The sequence below is a fragment of the Lolium rigidum genome, chromosome 6, assembly GCF_022539505.1.
Source record: "Lolium rigidum isolate FL_2022 chromosome 6, APGP_CSIRO_Lrig_0.1, whole genome shotgun sequence".
In the NCBI taxonomy this organism is placed as follows: Eukaryota; Viridiplantae; Streptophyta; class Magnoliopsida; order Poales; family Poaceae; genus Lolium; species Lolium rigidum.
This window is the reverse complement of record NC_061513.1, coordinates 130,635,944-130,652,749: the sequence shown is the minus strand read 5'-3', so window position 1 is coordinate 130,652,749 and position 16,806 is coordinate 130,635,944. Positions and strand designations below refer to the sequence as shown.

General features: G+C 47.5%; 1 protein-coding gene and 1 non-coding gene across 2 annotated transcripts in view; both read left to right on the top strand.

Moving 5' to 3' along the window:
- LOC124663294 (60S ribosomal protein L36a-like) overlaps positions 1 to 16,759 on the top strand; it is a 27,729-nt gene extending 10,970 nt beyond the window's left edge. The window contains exons 2-4 of the mRNA XM_047201017.1: positions 15,990 to 16,169; positions 16,345 to 16,419; positions 16,503 to 16,759. Of these exons, the coding sequence (XP_047056973.1) occupies positions 15,990 to 16,169; positions 16,345 to 16,419; positions 16,503 to 16,562 (315 nt within the window). The 3' untranslated portion in view covers positions 16,563 to 16,759. The remainder of the gene's footprint in view (positions 1 to 15,989; positions 16,170 to 16,344; positions 16,420 to 16,502) is intronic.
- On the top strand, positions 15,763 to 15,834 carry LOC124668764. Its single transcript, XR_006991849.1, has one exon. It is a non-coding gene; the product is annotated as a small nucleolar RNA R66 (small nucleolar RNA).
- Positions 16,760 to 16,806: the final 47 nt, after the last annotated feature.

Here is a 16,806-nt window from a genome sequence, read left to right as displayed (position 1 = left end):
TGTCTCGCAAGATCATGTGCACCCAGGAATGAGCATCCGTTGATGAACGAGAGGTGGAAACACTTTTGACTACTCCGTCCCACTCCGGATCTTATGGTTAACACGGGTATTACTAAGCACAAGAATCACTGGACGACATTTGTTGTTTACTCCTAGATGGATATAAACCCGTGCAATGGAACCTCCACCATATCAACACAATCCATGGTTCCATTGCCCACCACATAGTCATATTCATAGTTATGAAAATAGTGGTTTTGCCATTTTTATGCAATAGTGATAAACATAGTACTTTGCAAGTAATTTGGTAAGAATACTCAAATGACATGAGCAAGCGATGAACTTGCCTGAATACTACAAAGTGTTGCAGTTGGATGGTGTGGACTGACCCTTGTCCTCTGTTGTCGAAAAATAGCATCATTGTCCGATAAGGGCAATGGTTAAAGAAGCATTGATGCATGATTCCAGCTTTAGGGTTTGTTCCCCTTCCGATGTCTTTATTATTTCATGTGAGAGGTTAATACTAAGAACAATTTGGAGATACTTAATTTAGGCAAAATACAACCTTGAAATGTTGTCAAGGTGTTTTTAAAGTCCAAAAGAATTTATGGACTTATTTTCATTAATGAGAATAATATAGGTGTGATTTTAAATGATTTATTTTAATCATCAAATTTTTTGGGCTTAATCATGTTTGTCTTTAAAAATTCTATTTCATATTTTATTATGATAGAGGATTTTATGCTGAGCATTTTTCATATTTTTCATTATTTTTTAGAGTTATATTTTATTTTATAAAATTCTTTGAAATACTCATTTAAATGGGTATTTTGGAAATGACCAAAATACCCTTTGGGCCCACCTGTTAGGCCGCTGAGCTGGTTAGGTTGGACCAGCCCATTAGGCTAGGTCCAGCATGACCCAGTCGCACCGTAGACGCTCCTCTCCCCTAACCCTAACTCTCTCCTCGACGCTCTGGCGACCCGCGTCGCCGCCACCGTCGTCGAATTATTCCGGCCGCCTCCGGCCACTCCCGCCGGCGAGATCGGCCGCAAAAGGACGGCCGCCCGACGCGCGCACCGATCGGTCCGCGCCGATCTACGTTCCTTCGCCGCCACCGCTCGTCCCCAACGCATCCGCGACATGGCCGTGGCGATCTACGGCGATTCGTCGCCCGCCGACGATCCAGCGCCGCGACGTGGCCGTGTGCCCTCGCCGTGGTGGTGTCGAGGCGTTTGCGCCCGGCGACGCCTGGCCCGGGCCGCGGCCCGCGGCCGCCGTGTTCGGCCCGTGCCGCCGTGCCGCCATGGGCACGCTCGCGGTGCTTCGCTCCGGTGCGTGTGCCTCCTTCTCTCTCCGTCTTCTACCTCCTCTCCTTCCTCTCGGATGCCTTGGCATCCACCTTGTTGTGCCGCCGTGCTGCTAGTGCTCTACGCCACCTTGCTCGGCATCGCCTTGATGTGCTAGTTGCCGCCGCCTACATGCGCCATGAATTCTAGCCGTTGTACTTGTGCTATTGCCATGCGTATGCCGCTGCGTGTGCTACCGCTATCTCCGTGTTCTAGCTTGTGCTTCGCTCTACTTGACTATCGCTGCATGCTTCGTGCTTCCTAACTACTTCGTTCATGCGTCGTATCCCCGTTGTGGCCCTCCCTGCAATTTCTCATGAGCATCCATTGATGCTCATGGCCTACCGGCTTGCTCCCGCATATGACTACCGCCACTAGGGTATTCTCGTGTGTTCATATTCTTGGCCTTGGTTTGATCATGATGCATGATCCTTGCATTATGCAAGTGCCGGTGCCACCGTGTGATGCTCATTGAGTTGTAATTCATGGAAAATGTTCTATTTAGCATGACCGTTGGCTAGACACAGCTCCATCCCTTGTTAATGTGCTTCTGCATACAATTATATTTCATATATTTAGTGAATTTGTGAAAGGACCAAAATGCCCCTGGGCCCACCTGTCGGTGTAACCCTGTGGGTTAGGTCGACCGACCCACCTGGTCCGGCTCGACCACCTCACTTCTCACCCTCTCTCTCTCTCTCTCTCTCTCTCGCTCGCGTCCGAACCCTAACCCTACTCCCCTCTCTGGCGATTCGCGTCGCCACCGCCGTCGCCGCTCGATTCCGGCGAGCTCCGCCGGACTTGGCCCCCGCCATGATGCGCAATCGACGCGCCTCACGATGGCGGTCATCTTCCTCCGCATTGATCTGGAGCGGGTGCTGCTCCAGCTCGTCTTCGACCTCCTCTGCGGCAGCTAGGGTTACGGGATCTAGGCGATCCCGCCGCTCCTGACGCCCTGGTGCTGTGGCGCCTCTGTGGCTTCGCCGCCGTGGAGCGTGTGGTGCTGTGGTGCTGCCATGGCCTGGCTTGGCCTGGCGCCGCCGCGCTCCGGCGTGTGCCGCCGTGGGCGCCATGGCTGCGCTGTTCTCCTCGACTCCGGGTAAGTGCGCCTCCTTTCCTCGCTCCCTCCCGTGCCCGACCTTCTTCCTCCTCTAGTTCTACCGTTGTGATGTGCTTGCCTCGCGCAAGAGCTGTTGTGCTCTTCGCCAGCCGCCATGTTTGCCTCGCTCCTCGCTGTCCTATGCCGCTCGTGCTATGCGTGTGCTACCGCCGTGTGTAGTACCGCCATGCCTCCGTGCAAGAATTCCTAGCCTAATCACTTGCTGTGCTAGCATTTCTTGTCTAACTCCATCCATGTGCCTCTGTTCTTGTTGATAAGCTTGCCAGATCCTCAAGTGTATTCATGTATGCTGCTCTGGCTTGAGTTCTGTGTGTATTACTTGCAAATTTGCAAGTACCAGAGCAATGGTGTGTTGTTCCTTGTGCTCAAATTCATGAGCATGCTCAATTGAGCATTGCTGTTGGCTTAACTGTATGATTCAGTGAATAGTGATATGTGCTTTATTTGTTTAGCAAGATCCAGTGGTTCATCAAGCCTTTGATGTGCTTCTGGATACAATTATATTTCATATATTTGATTATCTGTGATGCAATGGTTGGTTGATTTGTGGCTTTGGATGATCCTGTGATCATCGTGGCTTCCTCGTTGGCTTATAAATTTGTATGGATTCATTTCAAATGCCGCTCGTTGCTTGTGGATCCAGCTCCTCACCAAGTACTCGGTGGTTGCCGTTGCTTGTGAAAGCAATACTGGTGGTTGATTGAAGGATTTGATACCCCCGGATGTATCTCGTGTGTGGTGTTTTATTTATCTATGCTTGTCGCTGAAGCCTGGCTTCCTATTTCCGACAACGGACATGATCTACCCGATGCAAGTAGTGATCTCGGTGCATCCTATGCACTATCTGGATGGAAACCAACATGTGTTGGCACCTCCTGTGATGCATGAACTCCTTGGAGTGATGATATGCTTCTCTTGTGGCTTTTCTGTGTGGCTAGGTAGTTGTTGTGACCCTAGCAATGCTTGATGTGCTAGTAAAGGTTGCTCCTACCTTTTATGTATGCTACTGTGCAATATTACTGGTAGTCATTCATGGGCTTCCAGTATAATTGATGTTGAAATGAAAATAGACATATAAATGTCTATATTCTGATGGTCTTAAAAGGGCTAGTGTAGTCTCGGTTATACTTGGATAAGTCTCTGGGATGGTTTTCTTTCCTGTTTCCATTTGGAAGATGCTACCACTATTCTGGTTGGCATAACCATGGGTGTAGGCTTGATTGATCCCTGGTCCTTGCCATTTCTACCAGGTTACACTTGGTCTCTGACCAAATGATGATCAAAACAGGGTTACCCCACCCTTTGTGTGCTTGTGATCATGCTCGTGTAATTTATGAACAAAACCATCTCGGTTTGTTCATGATGATGTGTATACCTCACTCCAGCCTCCTAGAAATGGGTGTTGGTGTAGAGGTTTTGCTTCGGTGGTTTGTTTGGCTTGCCCTCGCTCCTCCTTGTGAGCTTGATGCTACTTGGTTATTTGTCGTGGTGGTGAAGATGTGTTGAACAGCAGTGGGTCGTTCAAGTCTGTTCTTGTGTTCTTGTGACTTACCTCGTGAGGCTGTCTTGTCGATGCAATGGTTAGGGTTTGCTTCAGTAAAACCCTTTATACTTGCCCTCTCCCTTTCCTTTATGGTCGACTGACCATGCTGTACTCCTCCCCGGTCACTATGTGTGTGGAGAGCATGCAGCAACCCTGGTGTGCTGTTGAGCATGCACACAAGCATTGTGTGCTCGCCTCGGTTGTGTGTATATGAATCCAGCTTGGGACTTGTGCCGTGGAAAGATCAGCTTCGTGCGAGTTGATCATATCTCGCTCAATTTCCTTTCTTTCTAACTCTGCCAAGTGGCTATGCCACTTGGCATAACACTTGTTTTATTTTCTTTGTGTTTGTGTGCAGAGTCAAAATGATGATCAAATGGACATGAAGATCATCAAGCTCAAGATTATCTTGTAGTTTAGGATATTTCATTTATTTGTAATTTTCCTCTTTCTTTTTCTATTTCTTCAATTCATGTAATGTGTTGTAAATTCATATTTCATTTCCGGATATTGTAATTGACATTGTATTTTGTGTGATTATCAATAAAGCTCAAGGTTTTCTCTAATGAGCTTTATTTATTATTTGTATATTTCATTATGTGAATTATTATTATTTACTTAATGAATTTCCGACAATTGGATTATGAGATATTTATTTAATGTTTGAATTTGAAATTCAAATTCAACTTAGGTTTGAATTCAATCATACAACTTAAATTTGAATTCAGTCATGCAACTTAAATTTGTGATGCAAACTCTCCCCTCTCTTCTCAAAACCCTAGTTTAGTTGAATAAGGAACAGGTTTGTCGCACTCTCGAAACCCTAACCCTGTAAGGTGTCGAGAGAGAAACTTGTCCCCCTTCGATGCAGTTTTTGTTTAAAAGCGCGAAATTTCCCCAGAATTTGCAATGCAATGCACATCCCTTTCTAAAATCTACCCCTCGATCGTCTCTAAACCTGGGACATTACATGAAGTCACACAACTTAGTGTTCTCAGGAGTATTCATTTTAGCAATAATAAAGCAAAACCGAATTAAATAAAGTAAAACAACTAACTAATTTTTGTGTGTTTTTGATATAAAGAAAGCAAACAAGACAGAAAATAAAATAAAGCAAGACAATAAACAAAGTAAAGAGATTGGGTGTGAGAGACTCCCCTTGCAGCGTGTCTTGATCTCCCCGACAACGGCGCCAGAAAAGTAGCCGCTTGTGACGGTAAAGCACACGTCCGTTGGGAACCCCAAGAGGAAGGTATGATGAGTACAACAGCGAGTTTTCCCTCAGTAAGAAACCAAGGTTATCGAACCAGTAGGAGATGAAGATCACGTGAAGGTTGTTGGTGAAGGAGTGTAGTGCCGCGCAACACCAGGGATTCCGGTCCCAACGTGGAACCTGCACAACACAATCAAACTACTTTGCCCCAACTTAACAGTGAGGTTGTCAATCTCACCGGCTTGCTGAAAACAAAGGATTAAACGTATGGTGTGGAAAATGATGTTTGCTTGCAGAAAACAAAAGAGAACAATGATTGCAGTAGGTTGTATTTTAGATGTAAAAGAATGGACCGGGTCCACAGTTCTCTAGTGGTGTCTCTCCAATAAGATAAATAACATGTTGGGTAAACAAATTACAGTTGGGCAATTGACAAATAGAGAGGGCATAACAATGCACATACATATCATGATGACTACTATGAGATTTACTTAGGGCATTACGACAAAGAACATAGACCGCCATCTAGCATGCATCTATGCCTAAAAAGTCCACCTTCGGGTTAGCATCCGCACCCCTTCCAGTATTAAGTTGCAAGCAATAGACAATTGCATGAAGTACTGTGCGTAATGTAAACAATTCAAATATCCTTAGACAAAGCATTGATGTTTTATCCCTAGTGGCAACAACACATCCACAATCTTAGGGGTTGCTGTCACTCCCCCAGATTCAATGGAGACATGAACCCACTATCTAGCATAAATACCCCCTCTTGGAGTTACAAGTATCAACTTGGCCAGAGCCTCTACTAGCAACGGAGAGCATGCAAGATCATAAACAACACATATATGATAGATCAATAATCAACTTGACATAGTATTCCATATTCATCGGATCCCAACAAACACAACATGTAGCATTACAAATAGATGATCTTGATCATGATAGGCAGCTCACAAGATCTAAACATGATGGCACAATAGGAGAAGACAACCATCTAGCTACTACTATGGACCCGTAGTCCAAGGATGAACTACTCACGCACCAATCCGGAGGCGGGCATGGTGATGTAGAGCCCTCCGGTGATGATTCCCCTCTCCGGCAGGGTGCCAGAGGAGATCTTTTTGAACCCCCCGAGTTAGGGTTGACGGCGGCGGCGTCTCTGGAACTGTTCTGGTATTTTGGCTCCCGGTACTAGGGTTTTCGGGGACGAAGGAATAAATAGGCGAAGGGGCAGCGTCGGGGGAGCCAGGGGGCTCCCTCCCACGTCACGGCGCGACAGTGGACCCCCCTGCGCCGCCATATGGGGAGGGCCCCCTGCTGGCCTTCCTCGACTCCTCTTCGGTCTTCTGGAACACTCCGTGGAAAATAGGGCCGTGGGCTTTTGTTTCGTCCAATTCCGAGAATATTTGTAAAACAACTTTTCTGAAATCAAAAATAGCGAGAAAACGAGAACCGGCACTGTGGCATCTTGTTAATAGGTTAGTCCCAGAAAATGCATAAAAACATTATAAAGTGTGAATAAAACATGTAGGTATTGTCATAAAACTAGCATGAAACATAAGAAATTATAGATACGTTGGAGACGTATCACCTATCATTCACTTCAACTAGCTTGGCCTTGTGTCTCTTTAGAGTGACAATCTCCTCTTCATGGTCACAACATTGCACCTTTTCTTTACTCAAACGATAGTACTCATCCAAGGCTTCCTCTTAAGTAGGAATGACTTCCAAGAATTTTACATTGTGTCTTCTCAAGAAGCAAACTTTGTCAAGGAGCTTGTCACAACATGAATTGGGACCTTCATCTTCTTTTTTCTTGTACACTTCTTCTTGAGGATGCCTCTTCATCTCGGATAGAAGTGTGAACCTACTTTCCAAAGATTTGAAGTTCTTGGTGAGAGTTGCAACTTCTTCAAGCAACCATTCATGACTTTCTTCAAGATAGCGCTTCTTCATCTTGAGTTCTTCCGCCCAAGCAAGTGCATGGTCTCGATCCTTGATGAGTTGGGAGATAAAGAAATTGTTGAAGTTTTCGAGAACAATAGCACTAGCTTCAAATGACATGCGCATGCACAATTCTTCCTCATGAGCTTGAGAGAGAGAGATAATCTCCATTTCCGCCTTCTTCTCGAGCCTCCCTCTTCCCTCAATACGGACTTGAGCCGCATCAAGTTGAGTCAAGATTTCCTCAATATGAGTCTTGATGCCTCCTAGCATGTTAGTGGTAGGAGCATCCAAACTCGCAATAGAGATAGTATTAGAGGAAGAAGTAGACTCAAAAAGGGATACAACCTCCGATGATACCTTTGCCACAAGACAATGGAAGTTGTTGATGACGAGGTTCTCATTTGGAGAGTCGAAGAGGGAGATGGAGGGAGTGGAGATGGCGGCCACCTCCCCTTCCTCCTTACTCGAGCCCTTGTCTTTGCGTTCTTCATCTTCATCGGAGGAGTATTCCTCACGGATAATGAAAGCTCTAGGCTTCTTGGTGAAGGAGACCTTGGTGTCACCGGAGTTGGAGGAGAACTTGGAGAATCCTCTTGAGAGAGATTTGAACTTGTCCTTTCGGACAAGCCTTCCACCATTGTCTTCCCTTCTCTCATAGATACAATCCGCAACAAAATGACTTGTGTCGCCGCAATTGTAGCAAGCTCTCCCCCTTTGCTCTTCCCTTGGACTCTTGGAGGTGTATATTGACGAGTCATGAGGTGAATATCTTCTTAACCTTGAGCTCCGTGTCTTGTTCCCACTCCAAAAACTCTTGGCGGCAAGTGCCATGTGTTCATGATAGTTGGCCTTGAGATCATCCGGACCCCACTCAATGGGATCCTCATCGCTCTCACTAGCTCCATGCTCTTTCATCTTCAAAGCAAGTTGGGCTTGCGAGTGTTGTGGGCGCGAGCAACAAGATCCTCCGCATTCTTCTTGGAAATGTCCAAAGCGATGACTTCGCTAAGGACTTCATCGGATGTAATAGCATGGAAGGAGGCGTTTTGGCGGATGGCCGTCAACTTCACTTCCTCATAAGGGATGAGAGCGTTGTAGAACTTGCGCTTGATCCAATGGTCATCCACAAACGTTGCTCCAAGATCTTGCATTTGTACGGCAAGAGCGATGAGGCGCCGATACATTTCTTCGGGGGTCTCTCCTTCATTCATGACGAAGTTGTCGGCCATGTTATTCACTTCATCGAAACGAGAGCTTTAGATGCTCTCATTTCCGAGGAAGAGCTTGTCGAGCTTGTCCCATGCTTCTTTGGCGGTCTTGAGTGAGCGGATATGAGCACGGTCCTTGGGCGTGACCGCCATGTGGATCATATTGATGGCAGTGGCGTTGAGTTGGTCATCCACCACTTCTCTCCTTGTCAAGCTCTTTGGATCTCTTGGTGAATACCCTTCCTCAATGATGCGCCAAAGCTCGGTAGAAGCGCTGCGCACATGAGATTTCATCAAGAATTGGCAATTCTCAAAGCTATTTGATTCAAGTAAAGGTGGTGAGCCATGAGACAAAATGCGAGGCATGGGTATTGGGACATTTATGGCGTAATCACTTGGTGGAGGCACCGTATGATAACCCCCTAATTGTCCCGCAACCGGTGGTTCATCCTTTCCTTTTGATGAAGTGCTAATGTCCTCAAGATCCCCTTCTCGAGGTGGCTTTGTCGATTGCGCGACAAAATCAACAAGAAGAAGGGTGTTGACTTGTCGTGGAGGAACATCAACACTTGCCTTAGGATCTATAATGGGAGTTGGTTTGGGAGCAATCAACTCCATCATCATAGCCTTCATTTGAGATACAATGGATGACTCCAATTTCTTGAGGTCATCCAAAGTAGCCGGAGTGCTATCGACAATTGATGGTGGAGGTGATTGCTCACCGGGAAGGGACCCATTCACAACCATCTCTTGTTCGGCCATTTCTTAGGCGGTAAAGCCCGAGCAAGAAAACCTCGCTATGATACCAATTGAATGGATCGTAGCGAACAAGAGGGGGGTGAATGGGCGCTACGCTATTTTTATGTCTTTTTCAGTTTTTAGCAAAGCGGAAGGTAAAGGTGATAGCTTTAGTGGTGGTGATGTTCCTAGTATGATCCTAGGCTAGTGCAACAAGTAAAGGAACCAAGTACAAATAAGAAAGATGAGGAACGGGACAACCGGAGGGCGCGGAGTCGAGGCGAGGATTTGTTTCCCGCAGTTCCTCCCACAAGAGGGAGTACGTCTGCGTTGAGGAGGTGCTAGTCTCACACAAGAGACTAGACGGCCACACCACGAAGGAAGGCCTCACCTTCTTCCTCAAGAGAGCTCCACAAAGGGGCTCCCTTTTCTCCACTAAGGCACCGATCGAGGCGGTGATTCCTTCACAAGGTTGGGGCGAGCTCCACAACACTAGGAGGCTCCCAACACCCTATGGGGATAGCACAACTCCAAGCTAGCCTCCATAGGAGCACTTCTTCCAAGATTCCACCATAGGAACCCTACCAACAAGATCCACTAAGGACTACCACGAATTGGTGAAATTCTCTCGGTAGAACGATAGATCGGGGTCTCCTCCACCACTCCTCAAAGTATGAGCAAGATTGATTGGGTAGGTAGGGAGATCCACTAAGTTTGAGCTCAGCAACAATGGAGGAGAGAGAAGAGCTAAAAATGAGCTAGGGAAGAAGGGGACTTTATATAGGTCCCCTCAAATCCAACCGTTGTGTGCGGTTTCTGCCTAAGCGGTACTACCGCTTTGGGAAGCGGTACTACCGCTCTGGATTCGAAATCCCCACAGAACTTGTCCACATGGACACAAAGCGGTACTACCGCTCGCGGTACCGCTCGAGGTACCGCAATGGCTCTAAACCTTACTGGATCCCAAGCGGTACCGCAGCGGTACTGAAGCGCGACTGCCGTAACTTAAGTTACGGTACTTAAGTGGTACCATAGGTGGTACTACTGCTCTCAAGCGGTACTACTGCCCAAGGTACCGTAAAGGTACCGTAACCTGTTCTGTGAGACATATGCGTGGGAAACCTCCAGAGCGGTACTGCTGAGCGATACCAGTAGGGTAGCAGTACTACCGCTCCTGGTACCGGTACTACCACTTTGCTGAAACTGTTTTTTCCTCTTTTCCTCTCCTACCATGTCACCTCGCGACACACACGCAAAACCAGAAAACCTAAGAGCTACGCTTCAGTCTTCCGATCATAATGTGTTCAGCGAGGGCACCGTACACTTGCAAATCTATCAAAGACAATCTTTGTGCACGGTTAAATTCATTCAAGTGTTGTCATCAAACACACAAAACACGGGATATGGATTTTGCTCTTTCAGGGATAACTTATTTAAATTCTAGATATAAACAAAAAAGAAGTATTTGTGTATCCCGAATATGGACAACATGATGTTTTTTTTATGATCAATACCACATATATTTATAATAATAAATATTACATTGTAGAGATACACGAACTATCTCCAACGACTACAAACTAAAGTCTAAAAGATACTACCAAATTTTCGAGGTTTTTAAACTCTTTCTTCTTCCAAGACACAATCTTATACCTTTCTGAAGGCAGCAAAAAATACGAAACAAATCATAGACCTGTAAATACGAACAAAGGTTGTCCCATAATTTTAATTTGAGCCGCAATGCCAAGGCTGCGTGCACGCACGCAACCATTAAAGTAGTCAATAAATATCGGCAAGAGTACCAACACCAGTATATCAGGCAATAATAACCGATTAGCTTTGTCGACGTCGATGGAGAGCTGAGAGTACGAATCACCATTGTCGAGAACGTAACAACCGGGACAAAAGCTGCGAGGATAATCCTCCTCGCGGCAACCATGAGAAAAGATCCAAAATCGATCTGACAAAGCAAGATCTGAACACCCATATGTACCTAAATAATTAAAATCTTTCAACACCACCATTGACGTCGGGAAGGATATCTCGTCGTCGAACGAAAGGTCGAAGATCACTTATTGCAGACGATGCCATATCCATTGAGGGGAAACCAACAAAAAAATGGCTATCAAAACCCTAACATATAGACTACTAAAAGACTACTTTTATTGAAAACTCCACGCATAGATCGGGTTCCCCACTCCTCCCGACGCCGGCGAGGCCGGTCAGAGGAGGGGGAACCAATCTATGGAGGAGGCTGAAGTGGAGGACGCTAGGGTTTTATGTAGAGGCGGCGAAACAATTGTGGTTTATCTCTGGGTTCTTCTTTAGATAAAAGGCACATAAGTGTCCAAGTTTGAATTAATAAAACTGCCAACGGCGAAAAGATACAAAGTGCTGAACCCAACTTACAATCCGAACCACACACCCACACGAAGTAACAAAGAAGCTACAACCGAAAGCACGAACAACAAGGTCGGCCATTACTAAGACTACGAAGACTCGGAGCAGAGCTGGACATCAACAGTGTCGGACCGGAGCTCACCCAAGAGCGAGCCAACGAACACACACACCGTCGACATAACCCCTCCAACGCAGAAACACCACCAGAAACCGCCCACCACCGAGAACCGACCCACGCTGCCCACAGACCGAAGAGTAGCACCAAAGTAGCTCAACACAAAGATTCCCAAACGAAGAGTCACCTCCGCCACACAACCATCAGAGAGCCGCGAGATATGAGCTCCAAGACGGAGTCTTCAAGAAGAGCACGACACCGGAGTGCTGCCACCGCCAGATCCGGGGATCTTGGGTTCTCACCCGGAGCACGAAAGGGGGCTGGGAGAAACCACAACGATGCCTTCAAGAAGGAAACGACATCCGTGGACGCCGCCGTCGTGGCCCAGGAAGATCTAGGGCGAGAGTTTCCTCTCGACATCATTTCTCCGCCACCCAAACATGGCGAGGGACGCCACCGAGGTGGCATCCGCAACGATCCCTCAAAGCGTAGCACACTAAGCACCATGACAACCCCATGTCCATGGCTCCAGCCAGCACCACAACCTCGGGCTCGCCCGCCAACCCACAAGGATCCCACCGTCCAGGGCCGCCGCCCGACATCCTCAATCTCGCAACCGCTCAGCGACTTGAGACACACCCGAAGCAGGCCAAGGCCCAGATCAGGCCACTGGCCCCAGATCCCGCCGACACGGCCGCCCAATAGCACCCCTCGCGCCAACCATAGCTGCCTGCTGCGCCAAGACGTCCGCGCCGTCGTCGCTAGTCTCCGTCGCCGGGTCAGATCTTGTCGGGGAAGCACACGAGCCGCCGGCCTCCGCCCCCCACGGAGACGACGCCCGCATCGCTCCCCCATGCCGCCTCGAGGAGCACGAACCTCGTCGGCCTCCGGTCAGCCTACCCTGGATGCGCCGAGATCTGCGCTGAAGATACCTCCTCCGGTCACGCCGCCCGCGCATGTGACCAGGAGAGCGAGGAGAGGGAGGTCCGCCACCGCCATCACTGGCCAGGCTTTGCCCGGTGGCTCCCGCCGGCGGCAGCAGCGGGGGAAGGAGGGGCGAGGGCCTAGGCGGGGGTGTACTTAGGGTTCGCCCGAGCGCCCGCAGGAGCGCTCGAGGCCATGGCCTGCTTGGTTTCCAGTCCTCTGTGTTTAACTCAAATCACACTCTTATTTAGTTATATCTGCATGCCAGATACAAAAGTACATGTGTGTTATATGTACATGATTTAGTACGTGAATGATGTGTTGCTATTTAAGAAATCGACTTTCTTAGGACTGGTTTGAAGCGGATAAAGTGCACAGTGCTATAATCAACAGAACAAGATCTCCATTTGTCAACAATATATTTTGAAATGCTGTTTGGACTGCAATTAGGTTAGAGCATGTCTAACAGGCCCCGTATAACCCGCCCACCCCGTAAAATTCCGGCGACATACGGGGCAGGCGCGGTTTGGGCCGTCTAGCAGGCCCCGTATTCGGGCCGCCCCGTTTCGGCGGAATACGGGGCCCGGGAAATCGGCCCCGTCGCCCCGTACATATAGTGGGCGCAGGTGCGAGTGAGGGGTTAACCCCTCACTCGCAACCCTAGCTCCGCCGCGCGCCGCCGCCTCCTCCTCCCTGCTCCGGCGAGCAATTAGCCGCTCCCCGCGCCGCATTCCACCCCCAAGCTAGGATGGACTCCCGCCGCCGCGATAGGGCCTCGCCGGCGAGCGGATCGAAGCGATCCCGCTCGCCGGACACCGTAGAGGAAGCGTGGCGGCCGAAGTGCAAGCTTTCCGCCGCCGGGAGCCGTCGCGCGGCCCGCAAGTACGCCGGCGCGCCGTACGTGCCGGAGCCGCTCCGGGAGTACGCCGCGGGTGGGCGGTGGTACAAGCGAGGACCCGCCGCTCAAGCCGATGAGCGGCGAAGCGTTCGAGAAATGGCGCGCGCGAGTGGCAGCGCGACCGCGCGGCGTTGGCGGCATGGAGGGCGACCATCGGCAGCAGCGAGCCGGCGGAGGAAGCGGAGGCGGCGAGGAGGAAGAGGAGGCGGCGGAAGAGGAGGCGGCCTACCGCCGTGCGGTCGCCTTATCCGAGGCGGATGCCGCCGAGAAAGCTCGGGCGGAGGCGAGAGGAGGAGGCGGCGGCCATCGCCGCCGTCCGAGAGTTCGAGGCGCGGCGAGGCGCGGGAGGCGCGGGAGGCGCGGGAGGAGGCGGCGAGGATCGCCTTCATCCCCTACGTCATCCTTGACGACTAGACGTAGGTTGATGCTTAGTTAGATGTAGTATGATCCGTAGTATGATCAATATGTATGTATGATCCCTAGTATGATCAATGAAGATGAACTTCCCGGGGTTTTTATTTTTAAAAATACGGGGCGAAATACGGGGTCTGCTAGACGGAATGGCTCGAAATGGAGCAGTTTTTCGATACGAGGTAAAATAAGAGACTTATACGGGGCAGCGAAATACGGGGCCTGTTAGACATGCTCTTAGTGCATCATCTTACAATGATGTATGTTCGATCTTTCATGTTTTATACACAGGAGGCATTATCTGAAACCTATTTTTTCGTGAAAGAGAAGATATGTATAATGGAGAGCATCTAAAACTAAAAGCCTCACAGTTTCTTCTTCTTTCGTTTTCATTCTAACTTGTTACTTCATATAAGCATAAGTTCAGTTTCAATTTCTAAAGCGGGTCGTAACTTTCACCTATAGTTTCAAGTGCATCATACCTCGCCGGTAACCCAAAAGAAGGATAGATCTGATCTCATATATGCTGTTGTACGAGAGACCTGTGTACATTTGAGTAAGTGCATGTATAGATGTATTTCAAAATGTTTTTTTCCTACTTGCAAGACTTTTTTTTTAAATCTACAACTTCAAAATCTGAACACTTCTTAAAAATCTCCAAATTGCAAATCTAACAATTTCTTTAAAAAAGACCTAGCCATTTTTGAAATATAAAAATAATTTTAATCATATTTTTAATAATAAATAAAAATTAGAACAGAAAATAAAATAAAAATAAGAAAATGGAAAAGAAAAATGAAGTAACACAAAAGAAAAATGAAGAGAGAAAACAGAAAAAGGAAAAAAAACCGTCAAATGGGCCGGCGCTTTAGCGGGTTCCTTGAGGCCCACCTATCTGTTCACTTGATCCAGCCCATATGCAATAGCCCAAAAGCCCTGAGCCTTATTTCGCCGAAACCCTAGCCTCCGCTATATAAAGTGCCTCCAGCTCCGCTGCCCGAGCCCCTAGCACGCGCGCCGCCATCTGCCCTTCCTCGCCGCAGCAGACGCCTCCTGCTCGCCGACGCCAAGATGGTACGTTCCTGGCCATTCTTCTCCGGCATTTCGTTGATCTGCGCGGTTTGAACTCGTTTCAGTATTCGTTCCGGTATTTCTCAGGGTGTATCCTGCGAAATCGTAGTCTTTCTAGGTGCCAAATCGTTGGATTTTGCAGCAACTAGATGATATGATGTGCTCCCTCGCCCCCCTCCCTTTCGATCATTTGTGGTAGATCTGAGTCGACCTTGCGTCGGTCCTATCCATGTGTTCTTCAATTTCTTTGAACATGTAGGTCTATTGTGGTGTGTCGAATACTCGCATGTATCTAACTGGGCCGCTTGTACAGAAAAATTGTATTGATAAGGTTTTGTTGCTAGCAATGTAAAGTCACTTGGCAGAGGTAGCCTGTGCTCTACTGTATCCTAGTTGGGAACCGATCGATTCTCAAGCCCTTTGGTATCTAGGGGTTGTGCTTGGATATTCTGAAGATCCTGAGTGTAGCGTAGGATATCGTAGTCTTGATGCATTTTGGTAGAGTAAACTCTCAGCTTCTTTATTATACTGTTCAACTGTTTGATTGGTGTTAAGCTTTGCACAGCTAAATTTGGTGTAGTCTTGTGGAGTTTCTAGTGATTTTCTTGTTGAAATTAGCTGTATGTAGTTATGTATTACAATAATGTGCAGTTTAGGTAGTCATTTAGCTGATTACCATTTCTGTATCTATTACAATCTTTCACTTTTATCTTGGATGATATAAGACAGATCTTCTTTCATGTCGAGATTAACACTTTACTATGTAACTTGTATGGCAATATCCGTTCTTCTTGCTTGGTATTTGTGATTAGAATTATGGGGTCCTATGATAGCATGAAATCTTTGAGACCTGATTATCCTTTTGATGCCAACTATAAGCATGTTTCTGCGGAATCTTCTTGAGTCTGCACCATATTATTTGGCTCCATGTTTTGTAACAGTTGCCTACTTTGTTGTGTTTTATTACTACTGCAACGTCATCTGGACCTAGTACCTGATTTCCTTCAATCTAAGTTTAGCATGAGTCTAATCTATCAAATGATTTATAGGTGAACGTTCCAAAGACCAGGAAGACCTACTGCAAGAACAAGGAGTGTGGGAAGCACACCCTTCACAAGGTCACTCAGTACAAGAAGGGTAAGGACAGCCTGTCTGCCCAGGGAAAGCGCCGCTATGACAGGAAGCAGTCAGGATATGGTGGTCAGACCAAGCCTGTTTTCCACAAGAAGGTACTGCAGCTTATTTCTTCTGATTCTCTATTGATTTGCCAAACAAAATTATAGGATAGGATTTGTCTGACTGGCATAATGGGAGTATCATCTATCATTTGGCGTCACTTCAATTTATACATCTTATTTTGTGTTATTGGCAGTTTTCTGATTCTTATTCTGTGAATTCCTTCAGGCAAAAACTACCAAGAAGATTGTGCTGAAGCTGCAGTGCCAGAGCTGCAAGCACTACTCCCAGCGTGCCATCAAGGTTTGTTCATTTACTCTCTCGAACATAACATGTATATTTGTGCTCTGTTGTGCTTACTCAGTCTTTCTTATTCCTTTGTGCAGAGGTGCAAGCACTTTGAGATCGGTGGAGACAAGAAGGGCAAGGGAACATCTCTCTTCTAAATTGGTTTCACCTATCTGGAGTTGTGGTGGTCGACAATATGTTTTACTATTTCGGTGTTAGTAGTTTTATTGAAACAGACCTTGTCATGTATGCAAACTCCAGTGTTCTGTTTTTAAGCAAGGCTCGACTTTTGGCTAAATGAAGTTTTGTAGCTTGAATCGTCTATCAATCTGCATAATGACCTGTTTTAATCTGAGGCTGCTGTAGTGTTTGTCTTATGTTTAGTGCCCCTCCTTAGGTAGT